General features: G+C 35.6%; 1 protein-coding gene across 2 annotated transcripts in view; it reads left to right on the top strand.

Annotated features, from left to right (window-relative positions):
* Nucleotides 1-18,759, top strand: part of LAMA2 (laminin subunit alpha 2) — a 519,987-nt gene that overhangs the window by 285,496 nt on the left and 215,732 nt on the right. The window contains exons 15-18 of one of the 2 annotated variants that reach the window (XM_080664727.1): nt 6,845-6,956; nt 12,066-12,119; nt 12,309-12,422; nt 17,842-17,969. In XM_080664727.1, coding sequence (XP_080520853.1) covers nt 6,845-6,956; nt 12,066-12,119; nt 12,309-12,422; nt 17,842-17,969 — 408 coding nt within the window. The remainder of the gene's footprint in view (nt 1-6,844; nt 6,957-12,065; nt 12,120-12,308; nt 12,423-17,841; nt 17,970-18,759) is intronic. The other variant, XM_080664728.1, reaches the window with a different exon arrangement.

Here is an 18,759-nt window from a genome sequence, read left to right on the forward strand (position 1 = left end):
TAACAAAAGTTATGTGAAGGAAGTCTCTCTCTTTCCCCAGTAATTTTTGTATTTTTTAATTCAAAACTATTCCTTCCATCTCTTTAACCATCCCACACTTGCAGTACATGGCTTGGTGTTCCTTGTTTGAGGGAATCCCTTGCTGAAATCTTCATAGGATTCAATGCTTTCTGGCACAACACATTGCCCTAGGCACGACCCTTCACCTTTTCACTTAAAGGAAGCACTTTGCAGCTTCTCTTTGGCACACCTGAACTGCCAGTTTCACTCCTCTTGTGCTTTGGGACTATTCAGTAAAATGAAGGCTACTTGAACACAAGCACTGCCATACTCTGCAGTCAATCTGATACCCACAGCAACTATTCTGTGACTACAGGGTGGGTAGTATATGTATGCAGCATGGATATACTGGACAAAGGAATGGTTTATGAGGACAGAGCTAGAGGGTATGAGATTTCATCATGCTTCTCAGGTCAGTGTGCCATTTAAAACGTATGAATTGTTAATTTCTGGAATTTTTCACTTAACATTTCGGACTGTGATTGACCTCGGGTGATTGAAACCTTGGAAACTGAAACCAAGAAAAGAGAAACTGCGGAAAAGGGGGAATGCTGTGGATGGCATTGGTAGTGAAAGGAGAATTGGGTGCAGGTCAGGATTTTGACTTTTGTTCTCAACCCAGCTATTTCATAGTTTTAGCCATAAATGTGCCTTTGACCTCTTTGGATTTCAGTCCCCTCCTCTGTGAAATAAGGAGGAGGACCATTGTTTGCCAACCTCAAAAGATCACCATGAAAATGGAATTAGAGGGCTACAAAAGCAGAGCTAATGGCAAATCAGCCCACAAATCTGAAGCATTTTTATCTGATCTGCATTATTCCAAAGAATAGCATTTTCCCCAAACACTGTTAAGACTTGGAGATATCTAGAATAAAGCACATACTGATATTTCTAAAATTGTGACAGTTTCGCTGTCATTCTTTTTCAGAATTCTGAGAGGCCCATACAATAAAATTATTCAATTTCTTTCTCATTGTCCTCTTTTATAAGATGAAGATAAAACTAGAAAAATTTTCATCCTTATTTCAAGGATGTAAGAGAAATAAACTTAACCTAACTGCTTATTTTACTCTTTTAATTTCCCCAAGCCTTAGCTTTTCAGTATCATCTGATATTTAACTCAAGCAGGAAGCCCATTCAGCTTTTCCTTAACACCTATTCAGCGTAGAACTTAAAAAATATATATTATTTCTTTCACTTTAGAGTAGACATAAATACTGTTCATCAAATTTTCAATCTCCTTTTAGAATATTTCATTTCCCTAACCTTTGAGGGTAGATGTGGTCATATGACTGGGTTTGCCCAATGAAGTGTGATCTGAAATGATGTATTACCTCCTATACCTCCACCCCCAAACAAAGCATGGAATTGCCAGTCGGAGACTCTCTGTATCATACTGATCTACGAGAAGATGAAAAGAACCTGAAATCTTGATAGCACATAAAGGTCAGCTGCCTTGAACAGTCATGGGCTGTGGAGGATTTTGCACAAGTAAACTTTTGCTTTCTGTGATTCCACTGGGAATCTGAGCACAACTGGGCCAGCATAACCTTATTGTGATGCTCCCATGCATCTTTATTGCTTCAAAGAAAATGCAGAATCTTTTCAAGGAAAGATGTTTTCACAGGACTTTTAGAGTAAATTTGGGGGACTTTTTTAGTATCAGAAATACCACTCAGAATTTATATAATAAATGATCTACAAAATCCTTATAAACAAAGGAATCTTGGTGATTATAGAAATAGTATCAGTAGTATACTTTTTAATTTTGAAATGAATGATGCAGGTGATTATCTATATAATTTGAAGAAATTATACTGATAAGGACTCTAGGACTTAAACAATTTATGCAATTGCTAGGTACTAAGCTGTTGGTAACAGGCTCAGCCAGGATTTAAACCCACATGTGGTTCCTCCCCATAATCTGTGTCTGCCTCTCAAATCTATTCTGTAAATATTAGATTCATTCCGTCTGCCAACATTTACTGAGCACCTTCCTTGTGTATTTTTCTAAGTCTCAGTTCCCTCTTCTGTAAAATAGCAGAAACAATATTTAACTTTCAAGATTGAAGGCTAAGAAAATGATGTATCCAAAACACCTGACAAGCTACTTAGCATATGTTGAGAGGCAATGCAAGTGACAAGATGATCATCGCTTTTGGAGTCGCACTTGGGTTTGAATTTGTGCTGCACCATTTGCTAACTGTATTATATGGACAAGGCACTTGACCTCTCTGAGACCCAGGTTTTTCACTTGTAAATGTGGACAAAAACATGATTACTACATTGGGTTCATTGATACTTAAGTGAGATATCCATCAAGCCCCCGTTATAATGCATACAAGATAGCAGACACTCAGTACATAATGATTATTATGATGTGGTAGGTCTAGGCTAAGCAAAGAGGATTCAGAGATGGATAAATGATCACTGAATTCAAAGAAAGCAAAGTCCAGTATGAAAGTCAGACATACATTCACAATAATATAACAGTTGTAATAGAAGTTTGCACAGTACCCACTGGTAGAACTAAAGTAGGAAAAGATGAATTCTGATATTAATATTTAATATATTTTTAAATGTCTTTATTGATTTTAGAGAGAGAAGAGGAGAGAGAGATAGAAATATCGATGCGAGAGAAATATCAATTGGCTGCCTCCTGCATGCCCTCCACTAGGGATCAAGCCTGCAACCTGGGCATGTGCCCTGACCGGGAATTGAACCAGTGACTTCTTGGGGCCTGGGTCAATGCTCAACCACTGAGCCACACCAGCTGAGCACCATTTAATGTATTTTTGATGAATGGCTGCAACAGTATAAAATTATGTCTGTCATTTACCTTAATTGATGTGGGATTGAAAATATTTGGGGAAAATGTTTTGCTCTTTCTTAGGTGGCCCACTCAGACATTGACTGGGCCACTGAATGATTTTGTTACCATCTTAGGAAAGAGTGAAAATTATCAGGCTTCTCAAATTTAGTACCTTGTGGAACTTCTACAAGACAGAGGCTAAAAAGAGTTATGAGTCATCATCTTGTTTTGACAAAACAAAATAGAACAAAGCACCTGAAAAGAAAAAAAAATTATATATGGTTGCTATCCTAAAATCACATTTATTTAAATAGAATTAAATGGAATTCAGTATAAAAAAGTGGAGAAAGGATTCAGGGTGGGAGACCTGCAAACAGGGACAGTTCAGCTTATATAATTATGTATTTTCTCTTCCTCCATCAGCTTATCTGTACATCCAAGTCATAATAATAAGGAAAAAGAGCCAGCTAAAACATTTGACTTAGTTGGCAAATCTTTGATGCATCTCCAAATATCAGTACTTTATTATTGCCAGTATTATGTATTTAAATGAATGCAGCCTGGTTTTAAGAAAAGAAAATGACCATATTGGATAAGGGGGAAAAATAAACCCCAAACTGCAGCCTTCTTCATGAGTAACACTTAAAACTGTTAAACACATTAAAATCCCATTTAACAAATAGCAGAACCTAATGAACATTGGGATTGCTCAGTGAATACTAATGTGGAGTATTGCTGGGAAAGATGTTTGCGTGATAAAATTTCTCATAGCTCAAATGGTTACATAGATTAAGGAGAGAAACATCTGTTGTTCAAAGACAAATGAAATTTGACAGTTCATTGAAAATATTTTTTGTTTTGTTTTGTTATATTTTAAATTGTTCTTAAAGTACTCAATTACTCTTTTTTTTTTTTTACTTTCTAACTTTCTAATACTTTCCTTACATTTTAATTATCAATTTTATATTGAAAATCCTGGGATTATATCTGTATACAATTGACCAGTCTGCTATTTAGTAAATTGTTATAGTCTTTCATATGACAATTACCTAGTATAATAATCCTGAAATCATCTCATTGTGAAATTAAAGTGATCAGAAATATGTTTGTCATACGACAGTCTATTAATTGCTGGCACCTAGGTGCCACAATACTTTCAGATGAGTTCTGGCCTTTGACCTCAAGTCTTAATTCTAACATCTTTCAATTTATTTTCTTTGTTAGATCAAACAAGTAATGTGTCTTAAACTTATCTGATTTTATTCATCTGAAATGTGGATACTAAGCTTTAGTGTATCATTTGTTATAGAGTATGCTACTAATTACTAGTAATATAACTAAATTCCATTCACCTATCCACTGTATGTATGTATGTATATATGTATGTATGTGTTTTTGTGTTTAGTTTCATATCCATCCATTCATTCATCCATGTATCCATGTATTTCACATTTATCTATTGTTCTCTCTATCCATCCATCCAACAAAAGTGCATTGAGCATATATTGAGGTGATCAGGCCAGGTATATAGATGATATGACAGGGTCTCTGTTCTCAAGGAGGAGTTCATATGCTCATGTCAACATAAGCAGAATTATCCTTAGTTTAGTAACTCTTCCAAAGCTTATGTTGTATTAAGAAAAATTGCCAGATACAGAAATTCCACTCCTACATGTATTCCCAAAATAACTTAAAACAGGTACTTATAAAATACTTGTACATGAATGTTTATAGTGGTTCTATGTCCAATAGACAAAAAATGGAGATAGCCAAACATCCATTGACAGATGAATAGGTAATCAAAATGTGCTATAGTCATAAAATACAGTATTACTCAGCCATAAAAAAGAATACAGTACTGATAAATACCAAGACATGGATGAACCTTGAAAATATTATGCTAACAGAGAGAAGCCAAACACAAAAGGTAATATATTGTATGATTTGATTTGCATGAAATATCCAGAATAGGTAAATCCATAGAGGCAGAAAGCAGATTTGCGCCTACCAGGAGTTGGGAGAAGAATGACATAGAAAGTGACTATTTAATTGGTGGGTTATTTTTTGTCTAATAAAAATGTTTGGAATAAGATAGATGTGATGGTTGTACAACATTATGAATGTACTAAATAACATTTTAAAGTGGTTAGTTTTATGTTATGTGAATTTTCACCTCAATTTAAAAAAGGATTTCCAATGACACTTCATATTCAAGTTTATTAAAAAAAAAAAAAAGACCATTTAGAGGTTTTCTAAAAATCTCTATGTAACCTGGACACTGTAAAACAGTGATTTTTAATGCTTACCACTGCCAGGTTGTCTAAGCTCTACCCCCAGAGAAGAAAGCATTTAAGAAATAGTGTTGGATGAGTTCATCTGTAGCCAAAGATAATCTGCTTGTCTGTAGAGGATGCCAGCTAACAATTTTAGCACCTGGCTTCACTGTCCAAATGCCTATTTTCTGGGATTTAAACTTGATTTTCCTTTTCTACTTCCTGATCATGTATGGATTCATGCATATTTCAAGGTATTATCAAAGGACTAAGATTGGTAAATGGAGGTAAAAATAATAAAGATTTAGAAACTTGTTGCTGAAAAATTTACAGCTTTGTGAAAGGTTGTCACTTTTAAAGAAATACTTTCCTAAAACTGGCAAGCTTTTTGTTAATTATGAATTGCCATTCAATTAAAATCTACCACCAGTCTTGAGAAAAGAAATAAAAATGCCTGCCATAGCAAGAGTCAATTGCATCCTTCTTATGCTTGAAGGATGCCATATTATGTGATATGGAGGTCTATCAATCATTTTGAAAACCAGTATTATCATTATGCATCAATAGCAGCCATTTAATAGGGCTCTTAAGTTTGAAATTTATTTAATTTGTTAAAATGATGAAAAACTAGTTTGAGGGATACAAATAGTATTTCTACAGTCAATGAAAATATAAAATGCCTACTAATTAATAATCAACTACATGTTATATCTTATATCAAGAACTTTATATTTATTACTTAATTTAATCCTTTAATCAAGCTCATGATTTACGGACTCATATTATCCATTACATAGATGACAACATTGAAGCCTAGAGAGATTAAGAACTGGTAAATGTCAGAGACTATATATATATTTGTGAGTGTGTGTATTGTATACAACTTATGTAACTGCATTTTTTCAATTTAGCCAAACCAGCTGTGACCCAAAATAATAAGTGATATCAAATCACTCTGTTAAAATCACCAGATTGTAAAGGAGTATCAATATAGCAAAACCCATAGACACAGAAAACAATGAATTCAATTTAGGCCCAAAACAAATTAACTAATTCACTGAACATTTGAGAATATTTGACTTTTACCTACCAACAAATCATTCTCTTGATTTGAGAAAAATAAATCAAGATTATTTCTTTTCCCTTTCTTTCTTCTTCTGTCTTTTCTTCCAATTTAATGGCTCATACTGAATATATATCTTTTTTACTTTTTCCTCCATTTTTAAATCATGTGTACCATGTTTTTTCTCTAATTTATTCCTATTGCCTCCTGATTTTCTAGTTTAAATGTTAGCTTAAATCAGTTATATTAATGTTTTCTGTTTTAAAAACCTTTTCAAATATGTGATCTTGAACTCTCTCCAAACAAACAAACAAACAAAAAATAAAAAAAAAAAAACAAGGGAAATCAAAACACAGCCAAAAAAAAAAAAAAAAAAAAAACCAAGAAATGAGCAAGAATGTTCTCATAACTTTTCAGCACGTCATGGCGGTAGTGGTTGTGCACACTATTCACTGAGCAGACTTTACCTAATACAACGAATGATTAGAGCTTCAAGTTATGCAGATTCTTTAGCCTTCTTTCTAAAGGCAGATAATTTGCTTATATTTACCTCATTGTTACTGTACTATTCCTTCAGCTATATAATACCTGGGAGCTTGTTTACTTATTTACCATCTCTTTTTCCTTCTGCCCCAGGTTGAGCTCTGTTGGCCTCGACTCTGCTGTTCCCTATCCTACCGATGGAAGCTTTGCGTCAGCTGTGGAAGTCTGTCAATGTCCACCAGGGTACACTGGATCCTCTTGTGAAGTAAGTTTGCAAGAATATATTCTCAGTGCATTCTAAGTCCCTTCATCATTTCTTACAATCAACTGTTCTAAAAAGAGTCTAATCTTTTTATATCAAAGATTGCAGAATCAAATGATAGTGTATTACTTAAAGAAGAAATTTGATTGTCTGCCAAAAAGTCATGGCTTTCAAATAGAGTGCAACTCACATAATGTCTTCTTGAAATTGTTTCTTCATTTTTTAATCTTTTGTGCCTTACTCTTTCTCTACTTTATTCCTAAGAATACAGCAAAATTGCAATCATCTAAAGGACGCTATCTTTAAAATGTCAAGAACATAATATATGGAAGAAATTCCCCACAGGCCTTTGATTTGTTTAGTAGCTAAAGTTTGAGATATTTATTGTTGTCTCAATATTCTAGATTCACAAGGATATTAATGTTTCTTAGTTAATACCAGTATGTCATTTTAAGGTAATAATTTTTATTTACTTATATGTATTTTATTTAGGTAGTTTGAAAATTGATTTTATTTAAAACCTGGTCAAAAACTGCAAACACCAATTCCCTGACAGAGAGCATGGCTTGCAGATAAATAGGAGCATAAGTTCTTTTAAAATGAAGCCTTTAAGGAATCATTTGAGTGTACCAAGATGTTCCACTTCAGCACACTACCCATTATGCCATTTATAGAAATACTCTAGGCACTGCCTGCCTTGTCAGTTCTCTTGTGCTCTGAAATAATGTGCGCTTCAAGAGGATACACAGGCTTTAGATTCATATTTGTGGCAAAATGTGTTTTCTTTAACTGGGCTCCGATTTACCTACCTAGAATAAAACTAAATGTAATTCATTGAAGTACTCACTTTTCTAAAATTCATGTCGAGAGAGAAAAATAATACTTGAAATGAATTAACTCTGTCAATGCAAATTTGACTTTGCATGTAAAATACTTGCTGTATTTGATGAAACATATTCTTTTGTTATGAGCCTAGCAGTTTTTATTTCAAACCAGAAAGCTCTCTTTGAACCTTAAAGTTTCTATTTCAATTGGAATAATAAATTCCTTGATCCTATTCTTGCCTTAGTACTTATTCCCACATTAGTAATTCTCAGAACCCTTCATCATCTTTTATACAAGTGCCAAATGCCCATGGAATATAAAATTGTCTGAATATTAGAATGGTTTAATTGGCTATACTTTTCATTTCTTCTTTACTCTCTTCTAAAAAATTATTGAGAATCTTTGGTAAGTTATGCACTAGATGCTGAGGGGATTATCAAGAAAATTACATCAGAATCCCTATCCTTCAAGACCTAACAATCTGTTTAGGGAGGAAGAATAAATACTTATGAAAAATTGGATCACAGCACTATATAATTAAGAGACCAGTAAGTGGTGCAGAACATAAGTGCAATAATCATTCAAAGAGGTGAGCAATTCCAGTGGAGAGAGATGTCACCAAAAGTATCCTGAAGTGAAAAAACCTCAAATTGCATGCTAAATAATGGTAACAATTAGGTAGGAAAAGAGAAGTACTCAAGTATCAGAACAAAGAAGAGGAGGGATAATAAAAGCTACCTGTGCCTCTCACACAATAATTGTTTGATAAATAAAGTTATTTTGAAGTCTACAAAATAATAATTTCATTGAATCAAAAGATGATAAATTCTGGAGCTCTAGAGATTCTCGCAGCCTTCCATATTTCATCTCTCTAATAACACCTTCTTTTCTTTATCAAAACTTCCTATCCCTAGATTCACTATTATATATTCCTATTCTTTCCTGATTTTATTTGCTTTTTTACTGAGTTCATAAAGCCAGGCACTCTAGCTTTGTTAACACTAATATCCACGTACCCTTTAAAAACTTAATTAATTCTAGGTTGCTAGAAAAAAACCAATTGACTCCATTATAAAATGATCCTCTTTTCTTTCACTTGGGGTCACAATGTTTATTCAGAATCATTTTTTCTCATTTCTGCTCGATTTATATGTTCCTCTACAGTTTGTCTTTCAAATATTTTCTGTTTTCTAAAGTATCACCATAATTTATTTCACTTGACAGCTGGGATAGGTGAGAAAGTAAAAGCAAAGTGGGATACTGAGTAAAAAGAAGCATTTGAACTCAGTTTTCTCTTATGTATGATGGAAATATTAACCACCTTATTAGAAGTGTCCATAATTTCATTTAGCTAACATATATTGATGACCATGCATTTTGAGACAATCAAGATCCTAGACATGGATGTTACTGTGATGACAAATACAGATATGGTCCCTGCCCTCCAGGGCATTACATTTAGGGGAAGGCTAGATAACATGCCAGAAAACAGATTTAAACACATGTGATAAATTCCATGAAGAAAATAAACAGGTGCCTCATTGGAAGTACTGAGAATAGGTGTTGGAAGATTCGATGGAAGGGACTACTTTATGAATGGCTCTTGGGAAAGGCTCTCTGAGATGGAAACATCTATGTAAAAGGAACTGATGAAAAAGTGGAATAGAGCTTGTAGCCTACAAGCATCTGAAAGGACTTGTAGCAAGGGGAGAGAGTGGCACAGATGTGATTGGAGCAGCCAGGCCATTCAGAGCTTTGGATACATGGGACTTCATTCTACTAGTAAGTGCAATGGAAAATCAATGGAAGGCCTTAAGCTGAGTGGTACCATGATCTGAGTTATGTTTTTTGAAAAAGTTTTTATAACTACAGTATGAAAACATAATATAGAGGGCAAGAATAGTTGATATGTTTTTGTGGCAGAAGATAGTTATAGTAATAGTTTGTGTTGGTATAATGGCAGGCAAGGTAGAAAGAGGTGTTTATTCTATGTATATTTTGATAGTAGAACCAGTAGGACTTACTGATACACTACATGCCAAAGGAATGTTAAAAGAAAAATAGTTTAAGAATGAGTCAGATTACTAGCTTGCGGAATTGGTTGTGGTGTCATTTACTGAGCAAGAGGGTAGCTGAAATAAGCAGCCCATTCTAGAAATACTAGGTTTGTGAAGTACAGATTTCAATGTATAGTTAGAATATGTAGCTCTTGAACTTTGCATATCTGTCTGCTCTAAAGATATGCATTTGGAAGCCTCATCAATGGTGGGACTGCATACAATTGGCTAGGAGAGAGTGTGATAAAAAAGAGAAAAGTGACTAACTCCCCAGGAGCTTCTGACAAGGAGAAGTGGAGTAGAGACAGAAGAGACAGCAAAGGGAAAACAGAAACTTGGGGACTGGGATGTCATGAGAGTTACAAGAAGAGGGTGTTGAGGGAGAAAGGAATCGACTAAACCAGTGTTGACGAGAGGTCAGATAAAATGTAATTGGAGACTTGTCCCTTGGATTTGGCTACCTGAAATTTGGTGACACAGACAAGAGCAGTTTTCAATAGTGGTGGCAGTACAAGATGGATTAGAATGGGGTGGGGGGGGGCAGCATGAAAGGGAAGTGAGGAAGAAAAACAATTTAGAGGAGTTTTACTGAAAAAAGAGGCAGGCAAGTAACTGGGAAGCTATTGGATATTAAGGAACTAATTTTGTCATTTTTTGCTATTTCTGTTAGTTAAATTTTGATGAGGATACTCGATCATTTTTTGAGCTGATAATAGCAATCCAATAGAAAAGAAAGCTGTTACTGATGCAGCACAGAGGGAATATTGGGAAGACGATATTGAACTTTGCATATCTGTCTGGTCTAAATGTAGATAGATAATGGAATACAGATCACTAGTGGGACAATATTCCTTTGAGAAGATGAGGGACCCTGCATGCCCTGCCCCCATTGTTCTGGAGGGGAATATGGCCAATGGCGATTTACACCTGTGCTTTTGGACTTAGTAGTGGAAAGATGGCTTCCATTGGCTTCCAGTGTCTCTGTGGCTAATGCGATGAAATCACTGGCTAAGAGAGAGAGGTGAGGAGTTTGGAAGTTTAAGAGGTTTGGGTATGAGTATAATATAAAGCTTATAAATAATAATTCCATGATTATTTGTCCTAAAAACACTAGATCAGTTCTCTCTCTGATATCAACACCCTTAATTTCTACCCCTTTCTGGATATGTAGCCTCCCAGTTTTTAGAAATATATATCACAGAAGAAAACCTCCTACAATGAATTTATAGGGTAGCAAAAATTTAACAGAGAGCAATTATTAGAAGGGACAGAAAATTGACACCTTCTTTTTTGTACTGCCCGATTAAGAGGAAGGTTGCTTTTGCTTTTCTTTCAGATGTGAAGTATTGGCACATCATTTTTTTATGTGTTTGCTATCAGTGTTCAAATTTAAGAGTCTTCAGCTCCTCCGGCAGAAGGAACATTTCTAACAATACACAACACAGTTCTATATACTTTATTACTTCAGTGATTTCTCTCTTGTTTTCATTTCAACTGGGGAAAAAAGACCTTTTCATGAAATATTATGTTGTAGTTAACCATCCAGAAACAAAGTAAATCACCCACAGAATGCAGTTATAATTTGAGGGAGATCATAAGCTCCTAGAGAACAGCCATGTTCCCCCCTATTTTATATCCCACCCAGTTTGTAGTAACCCCCACAGAAGGAAAACTTAGTTAAGGGAGATGGTGGTCTTAGAGCTGGCATGGACACACAGGTATTCTAAGACCCAAATATCCTTTTTTAATCAGAATGCTGGTTTTATCTGATAAAGTGTTTCATACTTAAAAAAAAAATGAATGTAAAGTTCTAGTAAGATACTACCATAAAACAAAACATGAAGGGAGTGTATAATAAATAAATCATAGACTTTTTTTGTGTAAAATTGAGAAAAGATAATAGGATGAAGGAAACTGAGAATGAAATATATGATTTATGTATTTGGAGAAGTTAGCAGAGTATGTAATAAAATGTAAGAGTGGGTTGTCTTCCAAATTATTGCGAAGATTTTCTGAACGTGACCAAGTTAAGGGTAGTTAGTATGTGGGAAAGGTAGTGCATTCCAGAGAATCAACATTCCTTGGGTTGACATTAGTTGCCAAGGTAGGCTAAGGTTCTTTTAAGAATCCTTTTATGTTGGCTGCTTTTCCTTCTTTTTTGTCTGTGCTTTTTACTTCAAGACTGTCACATTTCAATTCTTTATATCTCTGCTTTATTTTGCTATTTCAGAAGAGACTTCAAGCTAATGCTTCCTCTAATCTCATACCTGCCAATAACGCTAAGGTCAGTACGAAGCTCCAATGTCAGGAGGAATAGCTCTGTAGCAATGTTTCAATAACTCAGCAAAGCTTTGACAAGCACATTTGTTGAGTTTGCTGCCTAAATATTTTTCTTTACCCAAAAAGACAAAAAAGAAAAAACAAATTAAAAGAAAATTCCTGAGACTGACTTGAAACATTATCTTTGTTTTAGTCTTGTTGGCCTAGGCACAGACGAGTAAACGGCACTGTTTTTGGTGGCATCTGTGAACCTTGCCAGTGCTTTGGTCATGCGGATTCCTGTGATGATGTCACTGCAGAATGCCTGGTAAGTGCTTTCTTCTTTGTGGATGCTGACTGACAAGGCTGAAATCAGCTCCACAGGCCCTGCACTTCAATCAATACCTTCGTGACCTAAAACACTTGAGTCTTGTGATTTGACAGAGATCTTTATATTGAACTGGGTTGGAAGTTGAGAATGCTCTTTCATATGTGCTCTCCTCGAATAATAGGTATTAGGAAGTGTTTCTTCCTATTAGGCTAAAAATTGAATTAGGATCAGGTACATCAAAATAAAATGTAACTAATGACAGGTACACATTTACCATGAAAATGCATGGTTTTAATCCCCTCCATAAATCTACCAAACATAGACCATACTTCTCTAACAGGAAATGATTTGTATTCCCATAGCATGAAAAGTAAAAGATAACCTATGTAATAGCAACAATTTGTTTGTTTGTTTTGACATTGAAAATGAGAGCATACGGCATGTATGTTTATTTTTAAATTGCAGCATTTAACTAAATACAAGGCATCATATATAGATTAAAATAATAAATATATGCAATACATATTCATCAGAGCTGTTTACTCTTTCAATTAAGTCTACACTTTTAACAAAAAAAACAGCTCTACAAAGAGTGAAGCACTTTCTATCCTGCTAAGAAGGCTTTGGATTGGAGAATTGCACTGAATAGACCATTCTGATCAACTCGAGGGCATGTTAGTTTTATCTTGTCTGACATGGCATGAAGCTTGAAACAACACTTCTCATTTCATTAGTCTTACAGAAACACAATTTGAAACGGTGCCAGTTTAGGAGGATATCATACTCTCATTTCCCTGTAGAATTTCAGGCAGACTCTGTTTTCTGTATTTCTGTGTTCTCTCTTTCTCTTACTCATTTCGTCCCTTTTTCTTCTACTTAAAAGCATCTGGGAAAAATCCAAAATGAAAATTCAGGGCTTTTGTTTCTATGTAATTTGGCATTTAGAACTATTGATGCTCTTTCTGTTTTCTTATATTAGATTGTTTAATTGCATTGCAGTATAAAACATGATAGGCTTAATTTGTAGAGCAGTAGATTTTTAAAATGGCATTTTTATGAATAGAAAGACTAAGTGATTTTGATTCTAATTATACCATAAGACTTTTAAAATGTACCTTGGGGAAAATATTGTTACCTTTAAATACCTTCACTAACTTGCAATAGGAAATTTCAGCTTAAAATGAATACGAATTTGCTTTCTTTAAACCTAGAAAGACAAAAATAAAAATATCGTGGTACCAGGCTTGGAATGTTCCCAATAGTAATATTTCATGTTGAATTCATTAGTATTAAATCAGATCATTCTGTTGGCCCATTTGGTTTTGTGATATTTCCAAGGATGCAAGTCTTTTTTTCTTAGGAATAAAATAGTTTCATTCAACATATTTTTAGGAGGTGGAAAGGGAGGGAGCAAAGGTTATTTGAGGCTTTCTACTAACGAAATGTTTCATGGACAGAGAGATGGGAGCCCACCTTCAAATAACAGAGGGAACCTTAGGGAAACGGTAGAGATTCTGATAGAATCTGGTGTTTTTGGGGTTTTCCGTTGTAGCTGGTAAATAGATGATCATTAAGGTATTTTCTGGCAACTTTCAACTATCGTTATCTAAAATAGTATTGATAGCAAAGTGCTGACACACCATTTTTAGCACATTGATTCTAATATGATCCACAGGGAGAAAAATATTTGAATGTTGCACATCAAGGACATTCTTACTATTCAGCTGATCAGCACTTTAGCTTCTTTTTTTTTATTATTTACTAGTGGCCTGGTGCATGAAATTTGTGCATGGGGGAGGTTCCCTCAGCCCAGCCTGCACCCTCTCCAATTGGATTGGGCCTAAACCTGCAGTCAGACATCCCTCTCACAATCTGGGACTGCTGGCTCCCAACCATTCACCTGCCTGCCTTGCCTGAACACCCCTAACTGCCTCTGCCTGCCTGCCTGATGGCCCCTAACTGTCTCTTCCTGCCTACCTAATTGCCCCTAACCCCTTTGCCTGCCTGCCCAATCTCCCCTAATGTCTCTGCCTGCCTGCCTGATCACTCCTAACTGCCTCTGCCTGCCTGTCTGATTACCCCTAACTGCCCTCCCCTGCCAGCCTGATCTCTCCTCCAACTGCCTCTGCCTGCCTGATGACCTCTAACTGCCCTCCCCTGCCGGCCTGATCTTGCCCCCAACTGCCCTCCCCTGCTGGCCTGGTTGCCCCCTACTGCCCTCCCCTACCATCCTGGTCTTGCCCCAAGGGCCCTCCCCTGCCGGCCTGATCTCACCCCCAACTGCTCTCCCCTGCTGGCCTGATTGCCCCTAACTACCTCTGCCTGCCTGATTGCCCCTAAAACCCTCCCCTGCTGCCCTGATCTCACCCCCAACTACCTTCCCCTGCTGGCCTGATCTTGCCCCCAATGGCCCTATCCTGCAGGCCTGATCTCGTCCCCAACTGCCTTAAAACCCCTCCTCAGCCCCCACCTTAGGCTCTGCCTTTACAGTTCACCCAGATTTGGTTCTGATTGGTTGGTTTCTATGCCAGTCAGTGTCAAAAGCTCTGCCTCCTAGGCAGCCATTGGCTCCTCACAGTTCTCCCAGATTTGGTTCTGATTGGTTGGTTTCTATGCTAGTCAGCATCTCCGGGCCTATCTTCAGGCCTGATCAGAGAGGCGGGGCTGATCAGCAGCCCCTGTGGAGGCCTGGAGAGAAAGAGAGGTGCGCTGCTGGCCCGGCCCAAAGAGAAATAGAGAGGCAAGGGCTGATCAACAGCTGCCATGGAAGCTATGGATCAGACCCTGCTTCTCTCTCCAGGCCTCTCTCCGGGCCTGATCCACAGCCCCCTCAGCAGTCAGTGCTGGGTCACTGCACCCGCAGCAGCAGCAGTCAGTGCTGGGTCACCACGGAAACCCAGCACTGACTGCAGGACTGACTTCTGGTGTTCGGTTGAGCCTTCGGTCATTACGGTCACTGCCCTTTTTATATATATTGATGTTTTCCTCTTGCATTAAAAAGATGTTATGAAATTTACAGATAAACTATTTTTCAGTTACCTTGGGTTTTAAATCTGATTAGAAATTAAAATAGATTTTGATATTAGTTCAAAACCCAGACCTCTGTTATAGTGTGGACCTATGTGAAAAAGTCATTTTAACTCAAAGTCCATTTGAAGTGACCCAGGAAACATTCAGAGCCACATGAGAAGATTGTATACTCTCTCCTTCTCATTGTTCTTGTGCTTTGTGATGTGAACAGACATTTGGAAGCCACTTGTGTAGCAGGACATCTGTAAAAATAACCAGAGTAAAGTCATCAGAGTGAACCTTTTATCTTTTACAACTTGATTTCCAGTCTGTTGTTATCTAAGGCAACTTTATAGTTACAATTGAAAAGACACTTGAGTTTTAAGATTGATTTTATTATTTCCATGAAATGAAACATGACATTAGGAAATATAAGAAGCTACTACATATTATTTCTCCTTTAAATCAGTAGTTAAACAAACAGGGTCTCTGAGTTGCACAGGTTTTCAGTGAACTTTTGGAAATACCATTTTCAACAAGGATAAGACAATCAGTTTTATGATTTTATTTTTTAAAACCCCTAAGTCTTTGAAGAGATCATTTTGATCATTTCATTATGATAATAGGCAAAGATCATTGCAAAAACATACATTTTTTTTGGTAATAGACAATGTGAGCTAAACCTGGAAACTGAAAGGAACTAATATAGAGATGAAGTCAAAGAAGAAAGCCTTTCGTCAAACTGAATCATGGTTTGCACATTCCATCCAAATATGCTTATTTAGACAACTGTTGATAGTGAAGTTAACCTCTATGCTATCTTTGAAAGAGGGTTACTAAATAAATTTCAGACGGAATTTAAAATACCTTAAGGAAAAACCAACTTTCTAGTATAACCAGATACTAAAGAATTACCTCTTCACCTGTGGTTGTGAAACTGTCATGGGATTTCAGAGTTTGAAAACTCCATAAATCATGGGCTTTAGCTCTCTTATTTTGCAGAATGAAAGTGAGAGGTTCAGAGAGTTAAATGATTGGATTTTCATTTAATATCTTCTGCTCGATAAAGAATCTGTTTCTCTCCCTTGGGAACATAACAAGCTATGTTCAAAAGTGTGTATTTCTGTGTGTTTTTATTAAATCCACTCCCTAAATATAATTAAAATTGAGCTTCTTTGAAATATACTGAAATATATACTTAAAAATATACTGAAGTAAATAATAATTCAGGATATTCATTAAATTAAGGTGGCTATCCCAATGGTCATCCATTTTACTTTAGTTTAAAATGAAATTATATTTTAGCTATTTCCTATTTGGTTATTAGTCATAACAATAAAGTTTTTACACCCCTAAGCTCTGAGGAACTCTTTTCAATATGAGAAAAAATTATAATCATAAATGTTTGTAAAATTAAAAATGTATTTTAGTCATAATGAATCCCTACTATATGATATTTAGTAAGCATTAGATATGTTTTATTGTACCATTGGAAACCAAAGAATTAAGTTATGTCTGCATGATGCCAAAACATGATACAAATTTATCAAATTTTGCTATCGAAAGTTTTGTAGCTAATCCCACTGCTTGATTAACTCGATTGTTCACCTTTAAACCAGTCTTGATGAGTTTTGTGAGCACAGCCTGAATTGATAAATGTACTTTAATTAACATGAAGAAATCAAGATATAAATTATTATTCTTTTTATTTTTGAAAAGAACCTGGGTTTAATAACTGCTAGTTGACAGAAAAATGCTGTTTTAGTTTTTAAAAAATTGTCTTAGGGAAATTGTTATGTGCCTTGTGTTTTCAATATGTATTGGAATATATTTAAATTTTTTTCAATATTCTCATTGTTTAATATGAGTCAAACAAGCTCCTCACAGATGTAATACATTAATGCATTGTGCAATTCACCAGAGCCCACTGAGGTCCAAGTTAATCTCTGAAGTAAGAGGGTTATAGTCCCAGAGGATTTATTTGATTAGCCACAGTTCTCATTAAATCAGCAGTTTTAAGCTGAACAATTGAATTTGTACCTAGAATCGGCTACAGTTCCCATTGAACATTTTTTATGCAGTCTCTATGACTATACATACTTACACGTGCATGAACAAGCACATGTATTTCCTCAAGAAAAAAAATTCATTCTAAAGAAAGGACATAAGATTTGCATTATGACAAAAAAAGTAATTAATTTCAGTCATCTTTTTGTAAGTTGCATATGCTGAAACTAGCATGTATTAAATTAACTTCTAATGCTATTTCCCAGCTGTAAAATTGACCATTTAATGTGGAAAATTATTATTCCTGGCAGGGAACAGACTAATGACTCCGCAGACCTATTTTTGGTAACATGTTGCTTGAGACCAAAATAATAAACTTTGATGTGCATTTCTTTCTCAGAACTGTAGAGATCACACAGGTGGCCCATATTGCAATAAATGTCTTCCTGGTTTCTATGGCGATCCTACCAAAGGAACTGCTGAAGATTGTCAGCCCTGTGCCTGTCCACTCAACATCCCATCAAATAAGTGAGTAACAAACTTACCTCTCTAAAGAGTTGGGCATCCAGTTCTGTAAGTGCATTTTTATAGGGAATATACCCTTTCTCTTGTCACACATAAACAATGAATATATGCATAAGTTTCTCGGGAATGTAATATGTTTAAAATATAAAATATTTAAAGTTATCACAGTTTATTCTGCAGAATTTTGAATACTTTAGCTATAGTTTAGTTGATTTAGTATATAAAGATGGAAGTCAAACAGAATTTCAAAACTAACTCCAAAGAACAGATATATTTTATACAAACATATACAAATGCCCCCATGTACATATATACACACACAGAGTTTTTGTGAGAATTACATCAATTAAAATACACAAAGTGCCTAAAACAGTCGTTGGACATGGTGAGCCCAAAATAAGGACTGACTATTATCAAGTAATTTGCTCAGTCATAAAATACTAAAGTACCAGAGCTGGGCCCTGGACAGTGTAACTCAGTTGGTTGGAACATCATCCTGTACACTGGAAAGTCATAGGGTAGATTCCTGGGCAAGGCATATGCCAAGCTTCTAGGTTCAATACCCCAGGGTACGTATAGGATGTAAGAGAGATACAGCCAATCAGTGTATCCCTGTCTAAAAAATAAATTTAAAATGTTTTAAAATAAAATATTAGAGTTGGAATTTTAAGTCCATGTGTTTTCTTTCCTCTACAGCCTACATTGCAGACTTCTTTAACAAATACAATGCATTTTAAGTGATAACATTAAAAGTAATTAAATGGGAAACTGAGTTAATGTATATTAGTGATCA

The sequence above is a fragment of the Plecotus auritus genome (genome assembly GCF_963455305.1).
Source record: "Plecotus auritus genome assembly, chromosome: 4".
Lineage (NCBI taxonomy): Eukaryota > Metazoa > Chordata > Mammalia > Chiroptera > Vespertilionidae > Plecotus > Plecotus auritus.